This window comes from Nanorana parkeri, unplaced genomic scaffold (assembly GCF_000935625.1).
Source record: "Nanorana parkeri isolate BGI_ZX_2015 unplaced genomic scaffold, ASM93562v1 scaffold149, whole genome shotgun sequence".
In the NCBI taxonomy this organism is placed as follows: Eukaryota; Metazoa; Chordata; class Amphibia; order Anura; family Dicroglossidae; genus Nanorana; species Nanorana parkeri.
In genome coordinates, this window is record NW_017306417.1 from 1,730,039 (window position 1) to 1,748,775 (window position 18,737).

Below are 18,737 nucleotides of genomic sequence, written 5' to 3' on the forward strand. Positions count from 1 at the left end.
GGGGTCCTAGGTGACATTAGGGGTCTTGGAGACCCCTGATGTCTCCATAAAGAGGACCTGTCACATATTTTGCTATCACATAGGGGGGTTTTATTAGCCCCCGTATGTGATAGCAATAAAGTTTAGTGGAAAAAAAAGGAAAAAAAAAGTGCCCCCCCAAACCCCCAAATTTTAAGTTACACATAAAAAAGAATTAAAACATTTTTTTTTTAAATCCCCACCCATACATACACGCACGCAAACATGCGTCGTTTATGACGATTGCGCCCATTACGCCCATGTTACATATCGCCGTGAATGTCGGAGTAAGAGCAATACGTCTAGGGCCATCAATCACAGATAACACTAAACTGATGAGCGGTTAGCTTTTAAAGTGTCGTCTATGGCCAATTTTGGGTGATAGTTTTCTGCGATGTCGCGGGTGCGTGCAATTTTAAAGCTTGACATGTTTGGTGTCTATTTACCCGACGTGACCCTGACTTTTATATTTTACCAAAAATCTGGGTAATAATAAATGTTTCCTAACATAATGTTAAAACATTTTTTTTTTTATTTCTAAATTTCAGTAATTTTTTCTAATTATAGTAAAAAATAAAACCCGTAGTGGTGATTAAATACCACCAAAATAAAGCTCTGTCTGTCCCCAAAAAAATTGTATAAAATTCATTTCAGTACAGCGTTGCATGACGGAATAAACGTCAGTCAAAGTATAGCAGCGCTGAATACTGAAAAATGGCCTGGCCAGGAAGGGGGTCTAAACACCTGGTCTTGAAGTGGTTAATCATGAGCATTGGTTTTATAGAATGGGTCAATTAATTAATTTAAAAAAATAAACAAATTTATTTGGTATATTGTCGGATGCGCTGCTGGCTCTCTTTTTTTTATTTTCAGGTTGCTAAGGGCATAGCTGTATCTGGGCAGAATCAAAGGTAACGATATGATGCTTACCAATGGTTGCGGCTGTCACCGTGCAGAATCCCTGGACAGATGGCATATGGATTGGTCTTCTCGTTTTGGAGGGAAATCAGCTGGCCAATTGTGGTGTCATTAAGTGTATAAAAACTGGCCTTAGTTACTGGGCAGTTCATCTTTACCACACAGTTCAGCAGGAGTAGTCAGATCAGCTTCATCTCTGGATTGCCTTGAATTTGCTTCCCGCCCTTCCGCCCATATCTTGGGCTTGTCACGGTCATCCTTTGTTGGGGTAATGTCGCCCACTTTGTGGGTGGACAGGAAGTAGAGGTCTTAAGTGGTATTATCACTTAACGACCGAGTTCCGTTCCTACGACCAGGTCGTTAAACGGATTGGTCGTTAAGTGAGGAACTCTATACAGTACTGTACTGCATTAGTACAGTACTGTATAGCGTTGCCGATGTACAGTAACGAACAGTGTACTGTACATCAGGCAATGAAAATACTTACCAGGACCCGCAATGAAGATCGGAGGACACCACTTCCGCCGGCGACACGGCGCACTGACGCTGACGCGCAAGGTCGGAGGTCGATCGGCGCCCCGTCGTAAGTGCGAGTGGTCGCAAAACAGGTAAGTCGGTAAGTGAGGAACATCTGTATATACAGTATATGTGGTTATACAGGTATGTATATGTATATATGGGTTGAGAACAACAATTGAAGGTATTTGTTTTGTTTAAAAGGCGAACCCATCGCATGCTGATTATCGTACGATAATCGCGGGTGATCCCGCGATCGTACGATAATCGGCAGGTGTATGGAAGGCGTGCGACAATTTCTACTGTACGGTCGCATTTGTTATGTCTTCCGAGCGCGCTTGAAAACCAGCCGAAAATCGTAAGACAAATGCCGAACGTGCTGGTGTGCGCAAGCGCACACTACCCGCTCAGCATTGGAATCATCGGAAGCCCTCCCCTCAGCGGGAAGGGCTTGCGATGATTGCAAGTTCGATCTGCCTGTCCAAGATGGGCAGATCGTACGAGATTTTAATTACCTTACAATCATCGCACAATGAAAGTCGTGTGATGGTTGTAAAGTGTATGGCCAGCTCGAGAGGAAGCTGGCTCCAAGGATCAGGAGTATAACTTTGTTATTTTTGCACCTAGACACACACAAGCACTTAACCATTGCAGTGCAGGGGTAATATCAATGCAAGGGTTAAGAAAACATTTGTCCAGATTTTTGCTTTAAGCAACACATGCTGGTCACTTTCCTGCCACCAGTCTATGATTGGACAGTATAGGAGCAGTAGCAGAATGATGAGTCATCCCTCTACCTATCAGCTTCTTCTGACAAAAAAAAGCTGATTGGTTGCTTGTGCTGTCCCACCCTCTCTTCTGAGTGCCGCTGTATCGGGAATCACACAAGCCTAATATCCAGACAAATTTAGGTAATTATACCGGTGGCGTTCGAACTTTCATTTCATGTTGTTTATGAATATATTACTGAATCAATTGGTATTTGTTTTGTCTGAGGAGGTTATGACTTTTACCATGCGAGCTGATGCTTGAAACGTGCCTGAACCCCTCTTGTTTTATTGGCATCATAACCATGTAGTTCCACTAGAAAGAATATTACATTTTCAAAGCATCAAACGCAACACTAGTAATACCACCAAGTGCCAGAACTAATAATCACTGTATGATATAAACATCATGCTAACACCCCACTCAACAACTACTTCTCATAAAAGCCCATCTTCCCTCAGAGTTCTTGGTCATCATATGCAGATAATCTCAGGTTGATGTTCAGTATGTTTTAGATCAGGGGCAGGCAGCCTCGGCACAACAGCTGCAGTGAAACTACCAAATTCCATCATGCCTCTGCTTCTAGGACTCATACTGCCAGAGCCTTGCAATTATTCATGCGACTTGTAGATCCACAACAGCTGGAATGCCAAGGTTGCCTATCCCTGTTTTAGGGACTGCATGACCCTTTTTTTCACTGCATTCCAGTCCCTTTGCCATGGTTTGTAGTCGTTGCATTGTATAAAAGTGCTCCTGCAGCTTGTCTGTACTGTCCATTGTTGGGTAGAAGATCTTCTTCTCCTTCCAACTTTAGGTAAGCTGTTTCCATTGGCGTGCTGACATATGCGCATTCTGCAAATTCCAAAGCTTGGAGCTGGTTGAGAGATTTAATCCACATTTGCTTCTCATAAACAGGTAGACTTTACACTACTTCTCATGACACTGGCTTAGGCTGTGGGGTGCTGTATGAACTATAATTGACAAAGGGTTATCTGGGATGTCCTTATTGGATCTTGTAGATTTCAGGTGGTTCAGCGTCTTCCTTTTCAGAGTATAAATCACTGGTGCCAATTTCTATTACAGTGATGCTGTGTTCCTTTTCCTGTAGTACTGGTACTTCTTCCTTAGGTTGTTGTTCAGATGGTGCTGCTGTATCATGTCATAAGGTTTTTCACACATAGGTGTATCATTAATAATTGCACTTCTGTTGATACCTTATTGGTGTCTGGAGACAGAATTGAGTAACCCTTTGTAGGTGAAAAATATACCTACCTTAGCACGAGGTTAGCCATTTTGCATTCTTTTCTTTAGGAACGTGTACATAGAGGGCCAGCCTTAGGACTTTTGGTGCCCTGCGCGAGAAAGGTTTACAGCGCCTCTCAGTGACCACACCCCTCAGCAACCACACCCCTCAGTGACCACACCCCTCAGGGGTGTGGTCACAAATACCATGCGTTGCGGTAAAAAAGTAGTGCATGCTTTACTTTTTTTCACCGCAACCCATTGCCTGCTACTGTGGTACCACATGTTGCACAATGCCGCAACACACAGCCGGCAGGAGGTGCGTTGGGGTGCCATTGAAATGAATAGTATGATAAACACACAGTATTGTTTAATTAATGCCTAAATGCGTTTAGTGCAATGCTATGGTGTCAACAGGCCCTTAGGGGGTCAGCTGTGCTGAAAAGGTATCAAATCCTTAAGCTGTTTTAGAGGTCGTAATCTCAGTGTTATTTGATTTTTTTTTTCCAATCCAAAATAATATTTAAGAAAGGTTTTCTTGGCTTGTTCAGATGAATTAACTGTGCGCACTATTCTTTCTGGTAATACTATATCTTCTAGGTATATTACTGACCTTTTTGGATGTATGTACGGTATGTAAACGTCAGTTTGGAAAAAATACCTCCAGGGTTTTCACTATGCTGTACCTTGTGTTAATGTATAAGAGGTGTTAATGAGTCCGGAAAATGAAGCTATTCAAGATGGAGATAAAATGTTACATAAGAAACGAAGAAAGAAAAAGATGCATTGAATAAAAGTGAATGCAACGGCTAAATAATAGTTAAATAGTTATTTAATGCAAAGAATAACCATTTCAAGTGTAGATTTATGTAGGTGAATTGAACCTTTTCATAAGAACCTTTATTTTATATGGAATAAATAACATCATTAAATTAATCATGCAGCTCACTGATATGGGGCCATGGTCACACTTTGATTATGATGATACTTTTATTGCCGTGAGTGTGTTTTAGAAGATATAAGTTACATGTCATTGTAAAGCACTGTGTCATAATATGCAAAATGAATAATAAGTTTATATACTGCCATCAAGTGATCATATGCGGTATTACCGTGTTTATTAAAAGGGAATGTTGATTTTTGTTTGCTTGGGTTTTTGTTTTTTTTCATCAATTGGATTTTTTTCCGAAAGGTAAAAACCTGTCTACTGCAGCTCCATGACTTCACCCACACACTCATCCCTATTCATGCACAGTATCTCTTTTACACCATTGTCACCTCACCCTCCACTTCTCCCTTCTTCTCCCTAATGAAACCTTATTAGGAACTTAAAACAGATATAACTAAATTATAACTTCTAAAACCTTGATATTCCTTTTACAGACGAGAAATAAGTACAATTTAGGGCTTTTGTTTCCCTGAAATTTTGGTAAAATTGGGAGATTTCTGAAAAACGTTGCCATTTTGGCAAAATGCATTGGAATCAATGGGGAAGGTGAGATTAAAGTGACACTAAACTCAGGAGTTAAATCTTAAAAATGCATTCAGATACCTGTATTATTAATAAAAATGTATTTTTGTGTGTATTTATGAGCTGTGGATCCTCAAATCATCTCTGAATTGGTGCTGACACGGTCCTTCGTTCCTGGAGGGTGGCTACTGTTACCCATGGTCCCTGTGTGTGTTGTAAAGTAGCCATCACTCCAAGTTTCTTTCCCCTGATGGACTACAATCTCAATACAAATGAGTAAACTAAATCTGAGATTGTAGTCCATCGTGGGAACGAGCTTGGAGTGGTGGCTACTTTTCAACACACACAGGGACCAAGGGGAACAAAAGTAGCCACCCTCCAGAAGGAAGGACAGTGTCAGCACCAATTCACAGATGATTTGAGGATCTACAGCCGAGTGATAAACAAATAAGATACATTCAGGTACCTGAATATATTTTAAAGATGTTACTCCTAAGATTAGTGCCACTTTACGTTTTTTTGGGTAGATTTAACAGCGTAATGCACTCTAAATGGCCCCAGAGAGTTACAGAAGCTCCTCTCAAATATCCTGGATTTGTTCGGGTGTCATAAACAGACCCTTGTTAGCCTCATTATGTTAAAAGGATTATTAGTAAAAAAACTGTGAAAAAAGATTTAAATGAAAAAATCAGAGCAATAGTACACAATGATCATATAAACACAAAAACAGAAAGAAAACCACAAATACAAAAAGCACAAATTAAATAATCTAAACTACCCTAAATACACCCATACCCTCTAGATAAAGAAAAAAAGATAGGTCCTTTTTATTTTCAAGGAAATTCCACCAAACCAGCTCACTGAGCGAAGACTTTCCAATTTGGTAAAACTTCTTGAAATCAGTAAATCAGTTTTGACAAAATCGCTCTGCTCATACCTATTACAGACAATTAGAAAAACAATACTCACCTTACATTAAAGCTCAAATCCAGTTTGAGGATTACCTGTCAGTAGCTGAAAATAAAAAATCAGTTCCGGCTGCTATACCTTGTTTCTTAGCGATGTCCCTGGCTGACTTACCATCCAGCGATGTGGTGCTGCTCCTATTCTGGATGAATGACCCTGAGCATCACTCAGCTCACTTATTTTGGGACAGGGTGTCAAGACTCTACCCGCTCCACCCTGAATTCACAGGAGAAATGTTGCAGGGAGTGGCACCATGTTTTTTACGAGTTGTCACTCTCCGCAAAAAATAGGATTTTTGTACTCACCGTAAAATCCATTTCTCTCCGTTCATTGAAGGAAACAGGGCAACAGATCATAGATCCTGAATGGTAGGGTATATCTCCACCTGCAGGTGTAGGACGCTAGGCACATAACAAAAAGACAAGACAGCCTAGGGGCGGCCCCTGCTGGTGGCCCAACCCCTCACTTGCTGACAAGTCTCCAGTAAGTAACAAGCAGTTAGGAGTGTACACCCCACAAAAGAGGGCGGGACCTGTGTCCTTCAATGAACAGAGAGAAAAGGATTTTACGGTGAGTACAAAAATCCTATTTTCTCTCCCGTTCATTGAAGGACACAGGGCAACAGATCATAGATCCTGAATGGTAGGGACGTCACCAAGCAGTAACACACTGAGGGATGGGCAACAACAAACAAAACACCCAAAAGACCCCTCAAAGCGCCGCCTGCAACACTTTGCGCCCCAAACCAGCATCCGCCGATGCAAACACGTCCACCTTGTAAAACTTAACAAAGGTGTGAACAGAAGACCAAGTAGCGGACTTACAAACCTGAGAAACCGAGGCCCCATGATGAAAGGCCCAGGAGGCCCCCACAGCCCAGTAGAATGGGCAGTGACAGGGAAAGGAGGCTCACGCCTCTTAACGGCGTACGCCTGAATAACCACAGTGCAAATCCACCTAGAGAAGGTAGCCGCTGACGCGGCCCGACTCTTACGAGGGCCCACCGTGAGCACGAACAAGGAATCCGTCTCACGAAAAGAGGCCATAGCCTCCAAATAGACACGAAGAGCGCGAACCATGTCCAAACAGTGGAGCGCACGTTCCTTCCTATGAACCGGCTTCAGGCACAGGGAAGGTAAGACAATGTCCTCATTCAGATGGAATGCCGACACAACCTTAGACAGGAAGGCCGGCCTAGGATGGAGAACCGCCTTGTCCCTATGCAACACCAGCAACGGAGACTTGCAGGACAAGGAAGCCAACTCCGGAACCCGCCGCACGGAAGTGATGGCCACCAAAAAGGCCACCTTCTGCGACAAGGACAAAAGCGGAATCTCCCGAAGAGGCTCAAAAGGAGATTCCTGCAACACGGAAAGCACGAGATTCAGGTCCCACGGAGCCAAAGGCGAGCGGACGGGGGGAGCAATGCGCGTCACCCCCTGAACAAAGGTATGAACCAGAGCATAAGACGCCAAAGGCCGCTGGAACGCCCTGCTATAAAGGCTGGTTATAGATTCATGCATGTACCATTTTTTCTAGTTTGACTATTTTTGGTTTGGGGGACGCACTGGAGTCCCAGCTGCATTTTTGGTTGCTGGGCCTCCAGTGCGTCCCTGCACCTTATTAGGAGGAGTTGGCTACCTCCAGGTACACCTGCATGTAATTTATCAACTTCATTAACCCCTTCGTGACGGGAGACGTACAGTGTACGTCTTGTCACTTTGTGCCTATATGACTGGCCACGTACACTGTACGTGACGAGTTATATCAGGCTTTGTAATGCCGGTATTTGCTGATTCTCAGCATTTAACAGTCATTCATTAATGTCTCAGTATTGAGGCATTAATTAATGAAATAATTAAGCTTTTTGTAAAAGCTTCTTCCTTTCATTAATGAAAGAATGAAGCCGTTACATGCAAATAGAGGACCGCAATAAGACGACCGCATCGGACAACCCCCGGTCCTTCAGGACCCGGCTCTCACCAGCCACGCCGTCAAAGCCAGCGACTGTAAAGAAGGATGGAACACAGGTCCCTGGGACTGAAGATCGGGGCGCAGAGGCAGACACCACGGGGCGTCCACCACCAGCTGAACCACGTCCGCGTACCACATCCTCCGAGGCCAATCTGGGGCCACGAGGAGGACGGTGACGCCCTCGGCCGCGATCCTACGCAGCAGCCGAGGCAACAGATACAGAGGGGGAAAGGCGTAAAGTAGACCGTAATGACCCCAAGGAGCCACCAGGGCATCCACTGCCTGCGCCCAGGGATCCAGGGCCCGGGCCACAAACCTGTCAGCCAAGGACCATATCCACAGGAACCCGGGCGAGCAGGGAGGCGGCGCGAAAGACGTCCCCCACCGCAGCCGCGACGTCTTCAGCCTACAGGGAGCGCTATGACAGGGAGGCCAAGACCCCCAGTCAGATGCTGTTGCCCTGTGTCCTTCAATGAACGGGAGAGAAACGTAGGATTTGCCCATCACTGTAGAAAGAAGAGGGCAACGGGATATGTGACACCAGCTGAAGAAGCTGTATAAATGTATTGCTGGGATTTGTTGTATTCCTCTATAGCTGATGGTATATTGCGCTGTATATGTATCATCAGCTATAGAGGACCACAAATCTCAGCAATACATTGTACACTGTATGTAGTAATGCTGGGATTTGTAGTCCTCTATAGCCGGTGCCCTTCTGCATTGATTGCTGTATAATTTTACATTTCACTGTATTGCACAACACACTTTTTTTTTTTTTGCTTCCACCACTCCAAGTTTGAGTGACGTGATTGGCTCAGTGTTCTTTGTACAGCACTGCAGTATATGTCAGAGCTATATACATGTATAATAATAGTGTGCGATTGTGGGGGGACATTAGAGTGTAAGTACGATCTGCCCGCTGAGGGGCGGGCTTCCGATGACCGCAATGCAGAACGGGCAGTGTGTGCGTGCGCACACCGGCCCGTTCCGCAGCTGTCGAACGAACAGGCTAGAAACCCGCCAACAATCGTACGATTCTCGGCGGGTTTTCTAGCATGCTGGTTCGACAAAAGACGTGCGACCGTACAGTAGAAACGGTCGCACGTCTTCGTTCACACTGCTCGATTCTCGTACGATCGCGGGATTTCCCGCGATTCTCGTACGAGAATCGAGCAGTGTATGGGCACCTTAAGAATGCATTCTGTGGTGTGGAGCTTTCACATTTTGAATGGGGATTCATGTGCTTAGATGTCCCTATGCACCTTTGTAAAGCAGATTGCTGTGCTTTATAAATATTGTAACCAAATGGAAGACCTGCTCCTCCTTGTGTCAAGGATAGGAACTACACATTCTAGAAATTCAGGCTTCTGCTCAGTTGCAAATGGGCAAAGGCCTACCCTTGCAACTATGACATACACAGACACGGACATTTGGAGAAGAGCTTCTCCCCCCAAGACAGCCACACAGTCTAAAGGTTGACTTCAATCTGGTTCCCTATACACATGATTCAGGCATCCCTTGTCCCAATGAATAAAAACAAATGATAAAGCGCACTCCTGTGAGAAGGACACACTTCAGGAATGTGGATAATGTGGAATGGTGTGCACTGCTCCTCAATTCAGGGAGAGGAACCCTGTAGATCACAAACACAATATAAAACATAAGGCTGAGGAGCGCAACTACCTAGGTGTGTGCTACTAAACTTGGTAGGCTAACAATAAACACTCATATAGGTGGTGACTTACTTTCCAGTTGGAGTGTCAGCAAGTATATCTGAAGTGGATTGGCATCCAGGGTCTTTTTGTTCCAATGACGAAAGGTGAGGGACTGACGGCTCCTGAACCGTGGATGCGGTAAGAGGTTGTAGGCACACGTTCTCGGCTGGCCAAGCCGAGCTGCGGCAGCTGTAGAGGGAAGGAGTGGATGACTAACGGCTGAGGAACTCAGCTCACCATGTGTCTCCAAGCCGTGCTCAGGAAAACTGTCAGGGGTGCACAGAATGTTGTGTGTCAGTATTCTATGTCTGGGGGAGAGAGTGACACAGCGGGCAATGTCGGCAGTCGGCTACGCGTTTCGAGGGGTGCCCTCTTTATCAAGCCTCAGGGCAGTAAAGATCCCGGGAAGCCGGTCGTCTTTTTAAAAAGTAACAGGGGGGAGGAGTAAACATTCGATTAGCCCGGTGATAGGCTGCTGCTCCAAGATGGGGATGGGCTTATAACCTGGGTTCATCCAGGGGACAACAAACTGTTGGCATATTAACGGGCACGATTACAACACCTGTTATAAGATACTGCCAGATCGAGACAGTTGGGATGGACATACATGTAGGGATAGTATAGCCTTTCTTATTAGCATAACGTGTTTCTCGGAGCCTTCATGGGATATTTTGCCCAGACAGTATGGACATATTATGTGTTAGTTAAAATGAAGCTTGTCTCAATGAAGCTAGGCACAGTCCAGGAGTGTAGACTTCAGCACACATTCTATCTCTTCCCAAGGCAAAGCGTACAACAGGCACACAAACTCTCACTGACAAAGCCCACTCATATACTAAGCATCTTTCTTTCTCTTCAACTTCCCAGCACACAACAGGAGAAGCTCCATTTTGATTTGGTTAAAGGAACTTTACTCCACTTTTCGATGATAATTCTTCCAGCATAATTGCATTTCAAGACACAGACATCCCAACTCTCCTGGACGTACCAGGAGTCTCCTGCTATTAAATAGCGGCTCCCGGCCGCCCAGGAGAGAAACATTTTCACCCGGAAAGGTTTACTCTGTTCGATCTAGCAGAGTAAACCTTTCCCTGCTATCTGTTTTTTTTTTAATGATATGGGGGCCACAGGCCGCCGTCAGTCAGAGAAAAGAAAAAGGTCCTGATTGACAGCAGCAGAGGGTGGGTGCAATAGCCAGCTTGCTATTGGCTATTGCAAATTGAAATAGCCAATAGCAATCTAGCTATTCATTCCTATGCTGTTTTTTTTATTTGTTTTTTATTCTGACGGCAGCAGCTGTCGGAATACTATAAAAAAAAAACCAACAGATAGCACGGGAAGCAATAGCTTCTTTGCTATCGGCCATAATTTCAGATGGGGTGCCCCGCCCCCCATCCGAGGGCACCTCCCTGAAATGAGAAGGGCACCTCCCTGAATTACTCTTTTCAGGTTGGGATCCCTGAAAACATCTAAATAGAAACTTGAACAAGAACTCTCTTAAAGTGAAAACTCTATTTTAAACTCTAAAATCTTAAAAATGCATTCAAGTACCTTAACTATTAACAAAAATGTAGCTTAGTTGTGTATCACTCAGCTGTAGATCCTCAAATCATCTCTGAATTGGTGCTGACACTGTCCTTCCTTCTGGAAGGTGACTACTTTTGTTCCTGATGGTCCCTCTGTGTTGTAAAGTAGCCACCGTTCCAAGCTCACTCCTGTAATGGACTACAATCTAAATACAAATGAGTAAACTAAACATGAGATTGTAGTCCATTACAGGAGTGAGCTTGGAACGGTGGCTACTTTACAACACACACAGGGACCATGGGGAAGAAAAGTAGCCACCTTCTAGAAGGAAGGACAGTGTCAGCACCAATTCAGAGATCATTTGAAAATCTCCAGCCGAGTGATACACAAATAAGATACACTTTTGTTCATAGGTAAAGTTCTTGAATGCATTTTTGAGATTTAACTCCTAAGTTTAGTGTCACTTAAGGATGGCTCAGGTGCTCACTTAGTCTCTCTGTTTAGGAGTTACAGGTAACCTTTTTTCCCTGGGTAAGTAGCTTTTAAATAGGAAACAATTTTCCCGAAAGAATATTCACAGCGTGTGAGGCAGTCCCAATTACCGTACTAGCCCATTTTAACGGGGTCCCAATATGGTCATTCTGTTGAAAACCTTTCCCCCTCCTTTTCCACTTTCAGTGGTGAGCAGTCCCAGTGCTCCCCTCGAAAGAGAGCACACAGCCCAGCCTTCCAACCTTTCACATTCTGGCTTTTAGTGGTGCCACCTAGAGAAATTAAACTCCTCCTTCCTAGATCTTCAACTGCACAGCTCTCCTCTATGATGCAAGATGTGTGCTTTTTAGGGATGCACCAATAATGATACTGGTATTGGTGCTGATTCTGGGCATTTTCATGAGAACTCCTGAAAATGCCCCGATACTAAGCGCTGATGCCAGTGCTTTAAATTTTTAAACACCAGTGGCTGCCGTAAGGTCCTGCGCTTGCTGGGGATCTCACGGCGGCCTTCTGGGTACCTTGCAGCTCTGCTTACAGCGCCTGCCACACATCTACTCCTCCTTCCCACGTAACCACCCCGCTTGTCTCCGGACCACTGGTGAGACGATGCACAGCCCTCCTAACACCCTGCACATCCCTGGTGAGACGCCGCACAGCCCTCCTAACACCCTGCACAGCTAGGGTTGCCACCTTTTCTTCAATCGAAACCTGAACATGCTAACGACGTGCGGACATTTGTTTGGGAGAATGAGTTGCGGCTTATTCCTATCTAAATGGTGTCATCCCGTTCATATATAAATATCACAGTGGAGACTATTTTCAGTGGGGGGCCAGTAGCCTCTGTGTTAATTTTGGTTGCCCCTTTCTGCCTGACATCTTGTGTCTGGGTTTCAGCTGCCATGAAACCCGAACACAGCATTCAAAACCTGGACTGTGCGGGTGAATCCTGGACAAGTGGCAACCCTACGCACAGCCCTCCTAACACCCTGTACAGCCTTGGTGAGATGCTCCAAAAGCCCTCTTAAGAGCCCGTACACCCACCTAAGACCCTGTAAATCTTACCTAAAACCCTCCACAGCACATCTAAGACCCTGTGCCGCTCATCTAAGACCCTGCGGAGCCCACTTGAGCCCGCACAGCCCACCTAAGACCTTGCACAGCCCACCTAAGACCTTGCACAGCCCACCTAAGACCCTGCACAGCCCTCCTAGGGCCTTGCCCAGCCCACCTAAGATCCTGCACAGCCTACATAAAACCCTGCACAGCCCACCTCAAAGCTCACACAGCCCACCTAAGACCCTGCAAAGCCCACCTAAGACACTGCACTGCCTCCTGAGACTCTGCATAGCCCATTTGAGACCCCGCACAGCCCACTTGAGACCCTGTACAGCCCTCCTGAGACCTGACACAGCCCACCTGAGACCCTGGAGACATCAGGCCGACACCCCAGAGAATGTAGCTTCATATTATTCTGCATTGCTGTATAATGTATTGCTGGAATGTGTAGTCCTCTATAGCTGATAGTATTCTGCATTGCGGTATAATGTATTGGTGGGATTTGTAGCCCCTCTACAGCAGTGGTCCTCAACCTTTCTAGAGCCGGGGACCCTTGGTAGCATTTGCCAAGTTGTGGTGACCCCCGACGGTAAAACTTAGCAATGCATCAATACTAGTATCTGTTCAGATATTGAGCATTTGGGTGAGTACTAATACTTGCTCAAATGCTCCGATACCAGAGCTGTCAGTCAGAGGGAGATTCCATGCACCCTTGCAACACTGCCGGTCAGCCTGGCTTCCTGACCAATCAGGAAGAAGGGTGGTGGGTCATGACCTGCCACCTGGCTTCCTTATTGGTCAGGAAACCATATGCAGTGCTGCCAGGGAACATGAAGACCCATACCTAAGCTGCCTATAATGAGGCAGCGTGAGGCAGTTTTGCCTCAGGCAGCATCTCATTGGGTCACATGGAGGGTAGTAGGGACAGGTGTGCCTGCTGCCGCCCTTTCCGGCTAGAGCATCCTAGGTTGCGAATAGCTCTTACCAACCTGTGATGCTTTGTCCGGCGTCCTGCCCAGCTCTTTCACACAGTTGCCCTGGGTGCCAAATTTTTTGGGGGCGCTGCTCAGCCTGCCTGATACTCAGCTGCTGCTTTTAATACAGCAGCTGAGTTAGAATAATTCTGAAAATGAATCATTCTAATGTAATGTCAGGGCCACAAATATAATGAAGTGGCCCCATGGGATTGTGTCATCCCCTGCACCCACTTAATTCAATTAAATTATTATTTTAATCCAACAATAGTTTTAGTCACGATAAGGTACAGTCTTCTGGAATTTTCCGTTGGGCTGTTTCTGGTTTCCCATTTGTCTGTTTCCAGGTGCCCTTAATAGTGTCATGTCAATTCTGCCTGGAGATGGCTGTCGCTAGGAAGATCTTTGGAAATAAGGTGGTCGTGATTAGTTACCTAAGTTTTGGAGGGAAAAGTAAACAACCAATCAGTTGTGGGACTCACCTTTAAATGTTTACGGTCAGAAGCTCTCTTCAGCAGTGATCGTCTGCAACACAACTTGCCCCACCCTCCCTCCCTTGTCGCGGCTATCCTTTTTGGGGGTATTGTCGCCCACATATGTGGGTGGACAGTGTTAATGTTATATTGGACTGGTGATGAGTATGGCTCGAGTCTGGGTGACTGAGCTACTTTATGTTAACTGGTTTTAAAAGTTAATTCGTTTATATATTAGTGTTGTTGAATTTAAATAAATAATTTATATTTTGCTTTTAACCCCAATAAAGGGCCGCGGCCAATATTTTCCACTCATATCGTTTGTATAGTTTTTATTTATTCTGTCATATATTTTAATGTATTTATAGGTTGTGGTTGCGGTGGGGTTCTACAATCCCATGAATATGATGAAATTAAATTATTTACTTTACGCAAAACAAGTTTTTGCCGGCGCACATGTATAATCTGTAGTACTTTTATGCCACATCTGCATCAAAAACGGTCACCAAATTGGAGTTCAATAACTATCTTTGACACAGACCTCCCCAAGATGACACACAGAGCCCGCAGTAAAGGACACATTAGTCCTATGCTGGGCTCCCCAGCAACAAGAGGGCAAGAATGCCTTTGAAAGAATCCTAAACAAATAAAATGAAATTTGGGGACATCTAGTGGCATTAGTGAGAATTACAGAAGAACAGAAATCTAATAAAAGACTAGCAACCTGCTACAATCTGCCAGATTTTTTTTCAGCAGTGGATAAGTTATACTGCTGCTATATAAAAATAGGCACATCATAATTTTAAAAAACATAGTTCTTATCAAAAATCATATTTCATAGTATACATCAACCATATGCCACAATGTGCAATATATTTTCTAAAATAGAATTGTTCATAAGAGAAGTCCTTATAATTGTCCACCATTTCCACTATGATGAATATTTACTCTTAACCACTTAGTGACACAGCTTCATAAATGTTATTCCTTCCAGGGGACCGGAACAATTTTGCCATTTTTGCTTTGTGTTTGTTTAACCATAATTTCCATCTTCCTCATGCATTGCACCTACATATATTAAATACTGTTTTTTAAAGGATACAATGGGCTTTAATTTTATGTGACATATGCATATATAAATTAATTTTATTTATTTTTTACAGTTTTGGCAATAATACACAGTTAGTGTATTATTACTAGCAATAGTTCACAGTTTTGGCAATAATAATGTTTACATAATTAGTGTACCTAACAGAAAGTTATTCATAATAAATTATTTTATTTGTCCTGATTTATAGAGTATATCAAATGTCTGGGATTTAAGTTTATTTTGGGAGTTATAGGTCACAAAATACAAGGAGTGAAATACAATTCTAGTGTGGAACAATTTTAGAATGTATTATGTTTGTCTCCTATCTTTAATAGCCTGCTCGGCACTATATTTTCTTATATTTTTTTTATTAAATGTATTTTTGTTTTAAATGTTGACTTTTAAAAACTTTTTTCTTTTTTTTTAAAATGTTAAAAACGTTATTTTTGTATTTTAAATGTAATTTTTTTTAAACTAGGGGGCACTAAGGGGGTTCCTTTTTTTATTTACAGGGGTTTTGATCATTAGTATCTCTTGGGATAATACAGTATTCTCCTTAGAGATACTTTGTATCGTTTGTAACACACAGCCGGTTCGCAACCACGGACCAGTGCTCATTGTACTGCATGATAGGATTATCCCGTCACCGGTCGTTAATGAACTGAACGATCGTGATGGGATAATCCCATCATCAGTTGAGAAGGGATTTAATAACAAAAAAGTCCACAAATATAAAAAAACCTTGGGGGATAGTGGATGACTTTCTTTTACATATATCCAAATGTTTATCACATCACATCATGTGAGCTCCCCACCGGTAAGAATGCAATTCTCCTGCTGCCTGCTCCTGAGAAATTCACTATGACAAAACTAGTAGGATAAGACTAACCACGATATCACTTCTCATTCTGTTTTCAAGAGGAAGGTGCTGCTGGTATCAGGTTTCTACTGTTGTGGCCATATCTGATGCCTTTTATAGTCAGCCTAGCATTACCCACATCTCCAGACTGACCTCCACCCATGAAGGCATTTGATACTTGTATAACTCCCACGAAGAGTTATACAAGTATCAAATGCCTTCATGGGTGGAGGTCAGGCTGCAGGTGTGGGTACTCCTTGCATCAGGACTGATGGCTTTTGAAATGCGTACTGAAGCAGGGTACTGTGATGGTTTCAGGAAGCCATCTACAGCACCCTGCTGGCCCCTCCCACCAGCCATGACCTGCCCACATTGCATAGAGACCCAGTAACACATCACTAGATCTAAAAAAAAGATATGTAATGAAAACAGACAAGTTTTATTTAAAATTGCATTAGTAGGTTGATGAGAGAGGTAAGGAGGAACAAGGGAAAGCAAAAAACAAGCAAACTAAACTTTAGCTTTAAAGTAACAACTTAATGATTACCTTTTTAAACACATCATTCATGAATGTGGAATGAAAAATGGTATTTGCATTGTATGAGAGTATAATGCATGCAGTGTATTAGGTATTCTGTGCAGGATACCTGGTCTAACCTGCTTGCAACAGATATCCTGTGTGATACAAATTTGCTTTCAGGCCTTTTGTGTGCTACCCTGCTCGGTTTCCTGCAGACTAGTGATAGGCAAATTTGCCCAGGCTTCAGCCAAGCTTGTGTATAATTCATCGAACATGATCCCCCATTGACGTCTGGGGGGAGGGGGGGCTCCTGTTGTTAAATTCTAGCCATTTTTAGGGTTGATAGGCAAAGTATTGTCAAAAAAGGGAAGCTGGGCACTGCCATGGACACACTGGCTGAACTACCAGGGTCGCATTGGTCGCAGTTCGTGACCGGGCCCTGGTGTTGGAGGGGGGGCGGTTGGGGGGGCAGAGAGGAAGAAGAGTATTGTTGTGACTTATAGTCCTGCATAGCTGGTGCTATTCTGCATTGCTGTATAATCATTATACAGCAATGCAGAATAGCACCAACTATGCATAGTTTCTTGCATCGGGGCCCTGAAGGTTCTAGTTACGCCGCTGCGTGGACATGTACCGATGCAAAACATTTTTTTTTTAAATACAGTACAGTGGGCAGAGGGTGTTTCCATGTGGCTTTGAAGACAACAATCAAAATACATAAATCCTATATATAACATAGTTACATAGTATTTGAGGTTGAATAAAGACACAGGTCCATCAACATGCTTAAGGAATGTCATCAAGCTGTAAAGAACAGTATAATTATATATGGTGTTGGGGTTTAGTGTTTTAGGGTTGGAGTTAAGTATTTTAGTTTTATATTTTGGGGAGGTTTTATTTTATTTTAAGGGTCGTCTTTTTTATTTCAGCAGCATAATCTAGTGCAGTACAGTTTTGTGTACCAAATTACAATATTGTTAAGTGCACCAAGCAAGCACCACATCGCTATCCCCCATTACCACAGGTAATAATTAGGGATGTACCAATGCCATTTTTTCCAGACTGGGTGTGAGTACTGATACATTTTCTCAAGTACTCGCTGATACCAATTACCGATACTTTTTTTTGTGTCATGTGGCAGTTTTTCTAAGACAACACAGACTAATAATTTTATGACAGTGGTGGAGTGTTGCTTCTTGGGGGGTGGCCTGATGTCTCGTGGGTCTCAGGAGGGCTGTGCGGGGTCTTAGGTGGCTGTGTGGGGTCTCAGGAGGTTTTACGGGGTCTATAGTGGGCTGTTCAGGGTGTATATTGGGCTGTGCAGGGTCTATAGTGGACTGTGCAAGCTCTCAGGTGGCTGTGCAGGTTCTATGGTAAGATGTGCAGACTCTCAGGTGGGCTGTGCAGGTTCTATGGTGGGCTGTGCAGACTCTCAGGTGGGCTATGCAGGGTCTATAGTGGTTTGTGCGGACTCTCAGGTGGCTGTGCACGGTCTTCAGAGGGCTGTGCGGTCTCACCAAGGGTCCCAGTTGGTCTTGCGGGTGGGTGCAGGCAGCGTTTATCCACAGGAAGGAGGAGGGGACTTTCGGCCAGCACTGTAAACAGGTACCGCGATTCACATGAAGACTGCTGGGACCTTGCTGTGGACCTCTGTAGCCTTCCAGTAAACTGAGGCGCCTGGTTACAGTGCTGGCTTCGGTTTAAAAATTTAAAGCGTCAGTATCGGGGCATTTTTACCAGTATGAGTACTCATGAAAATACCCAGTTCCAGCACCGATACCATTATTGGTAACAGTGCATCCCTAATAACAATACAGTTAGGTAATTCATAATGTCAGGGAGACCTAAAGGGAGAAGCAGAGGCTCTGCATGTGCAGCTGGTGGGGGACAAGCAGGAGCTACATCTGCAGGACAAAGCAGTGAGAATGCTATACAGCCAGAGCCTCGCATAAGGTAGCAGAGTACCTCATGAATCCTTCCTCATCTTCCTCCTCTCAGTCTCAGGCACAGAGCAGCACATTTTCCACAACAGCTGTATATGTACCTTTTTTTCCTCCTTCTCTGCTGCTAACCCTGCTGTAGCCTCACAAACTTGCATGGAGTTAGCTGTGGGAATGAGCATAAAGGGAAGAGGAAGTAGCATATGTCCCTGCAG

The 18,737-nt window shown here is 44.1% G+C and overlaps 1 protein-coding gene across 1 annotated transcript in view; it reads right to left on the minus strand.

The window, feature by feature from the left end:
• The window catches only part of LOC108785199 (sodium channel protein type 2 subunit alpha-like), a 167,403-nt gene extending 154,440 nt beyond the window's left edge, over positions 1 to 12,963 (minus strand). The window contains exons 1-6 of the mRNA XM_018554236.1: positions 12,923 to 12,963; positions 9,619 to 9,777; positions 7,985 to 8,066; positions 7,075 to 7,338; positions 6,813 to 6,948; positions 1,095 to 1,217 (exon numbers count right to left, since the gene is read on the minus strand). Of these exons, the coding sequence (XP_018409738.1) occupies positions 1,095 to 1,217; positions 6,813 to 6,948; positions 7,075 to 7,338; positions 7,985 to 8,066; positions 9,619 to 9,777; positions 12,923 to 12,963 (805 nt within the window). The remainder of the gene's footprint in view (positions 1 to 1,094; positions 1,218 to 6,812; positions 6,949 to 7,074; positions 7,339 to 7,984; positions 8,067 to 9,618; positions 9,778 to 12,922) is intronic.
• Between the last annotated feature and the right edge of the window lie 5,774 nt (positions 12,964 to 18,737).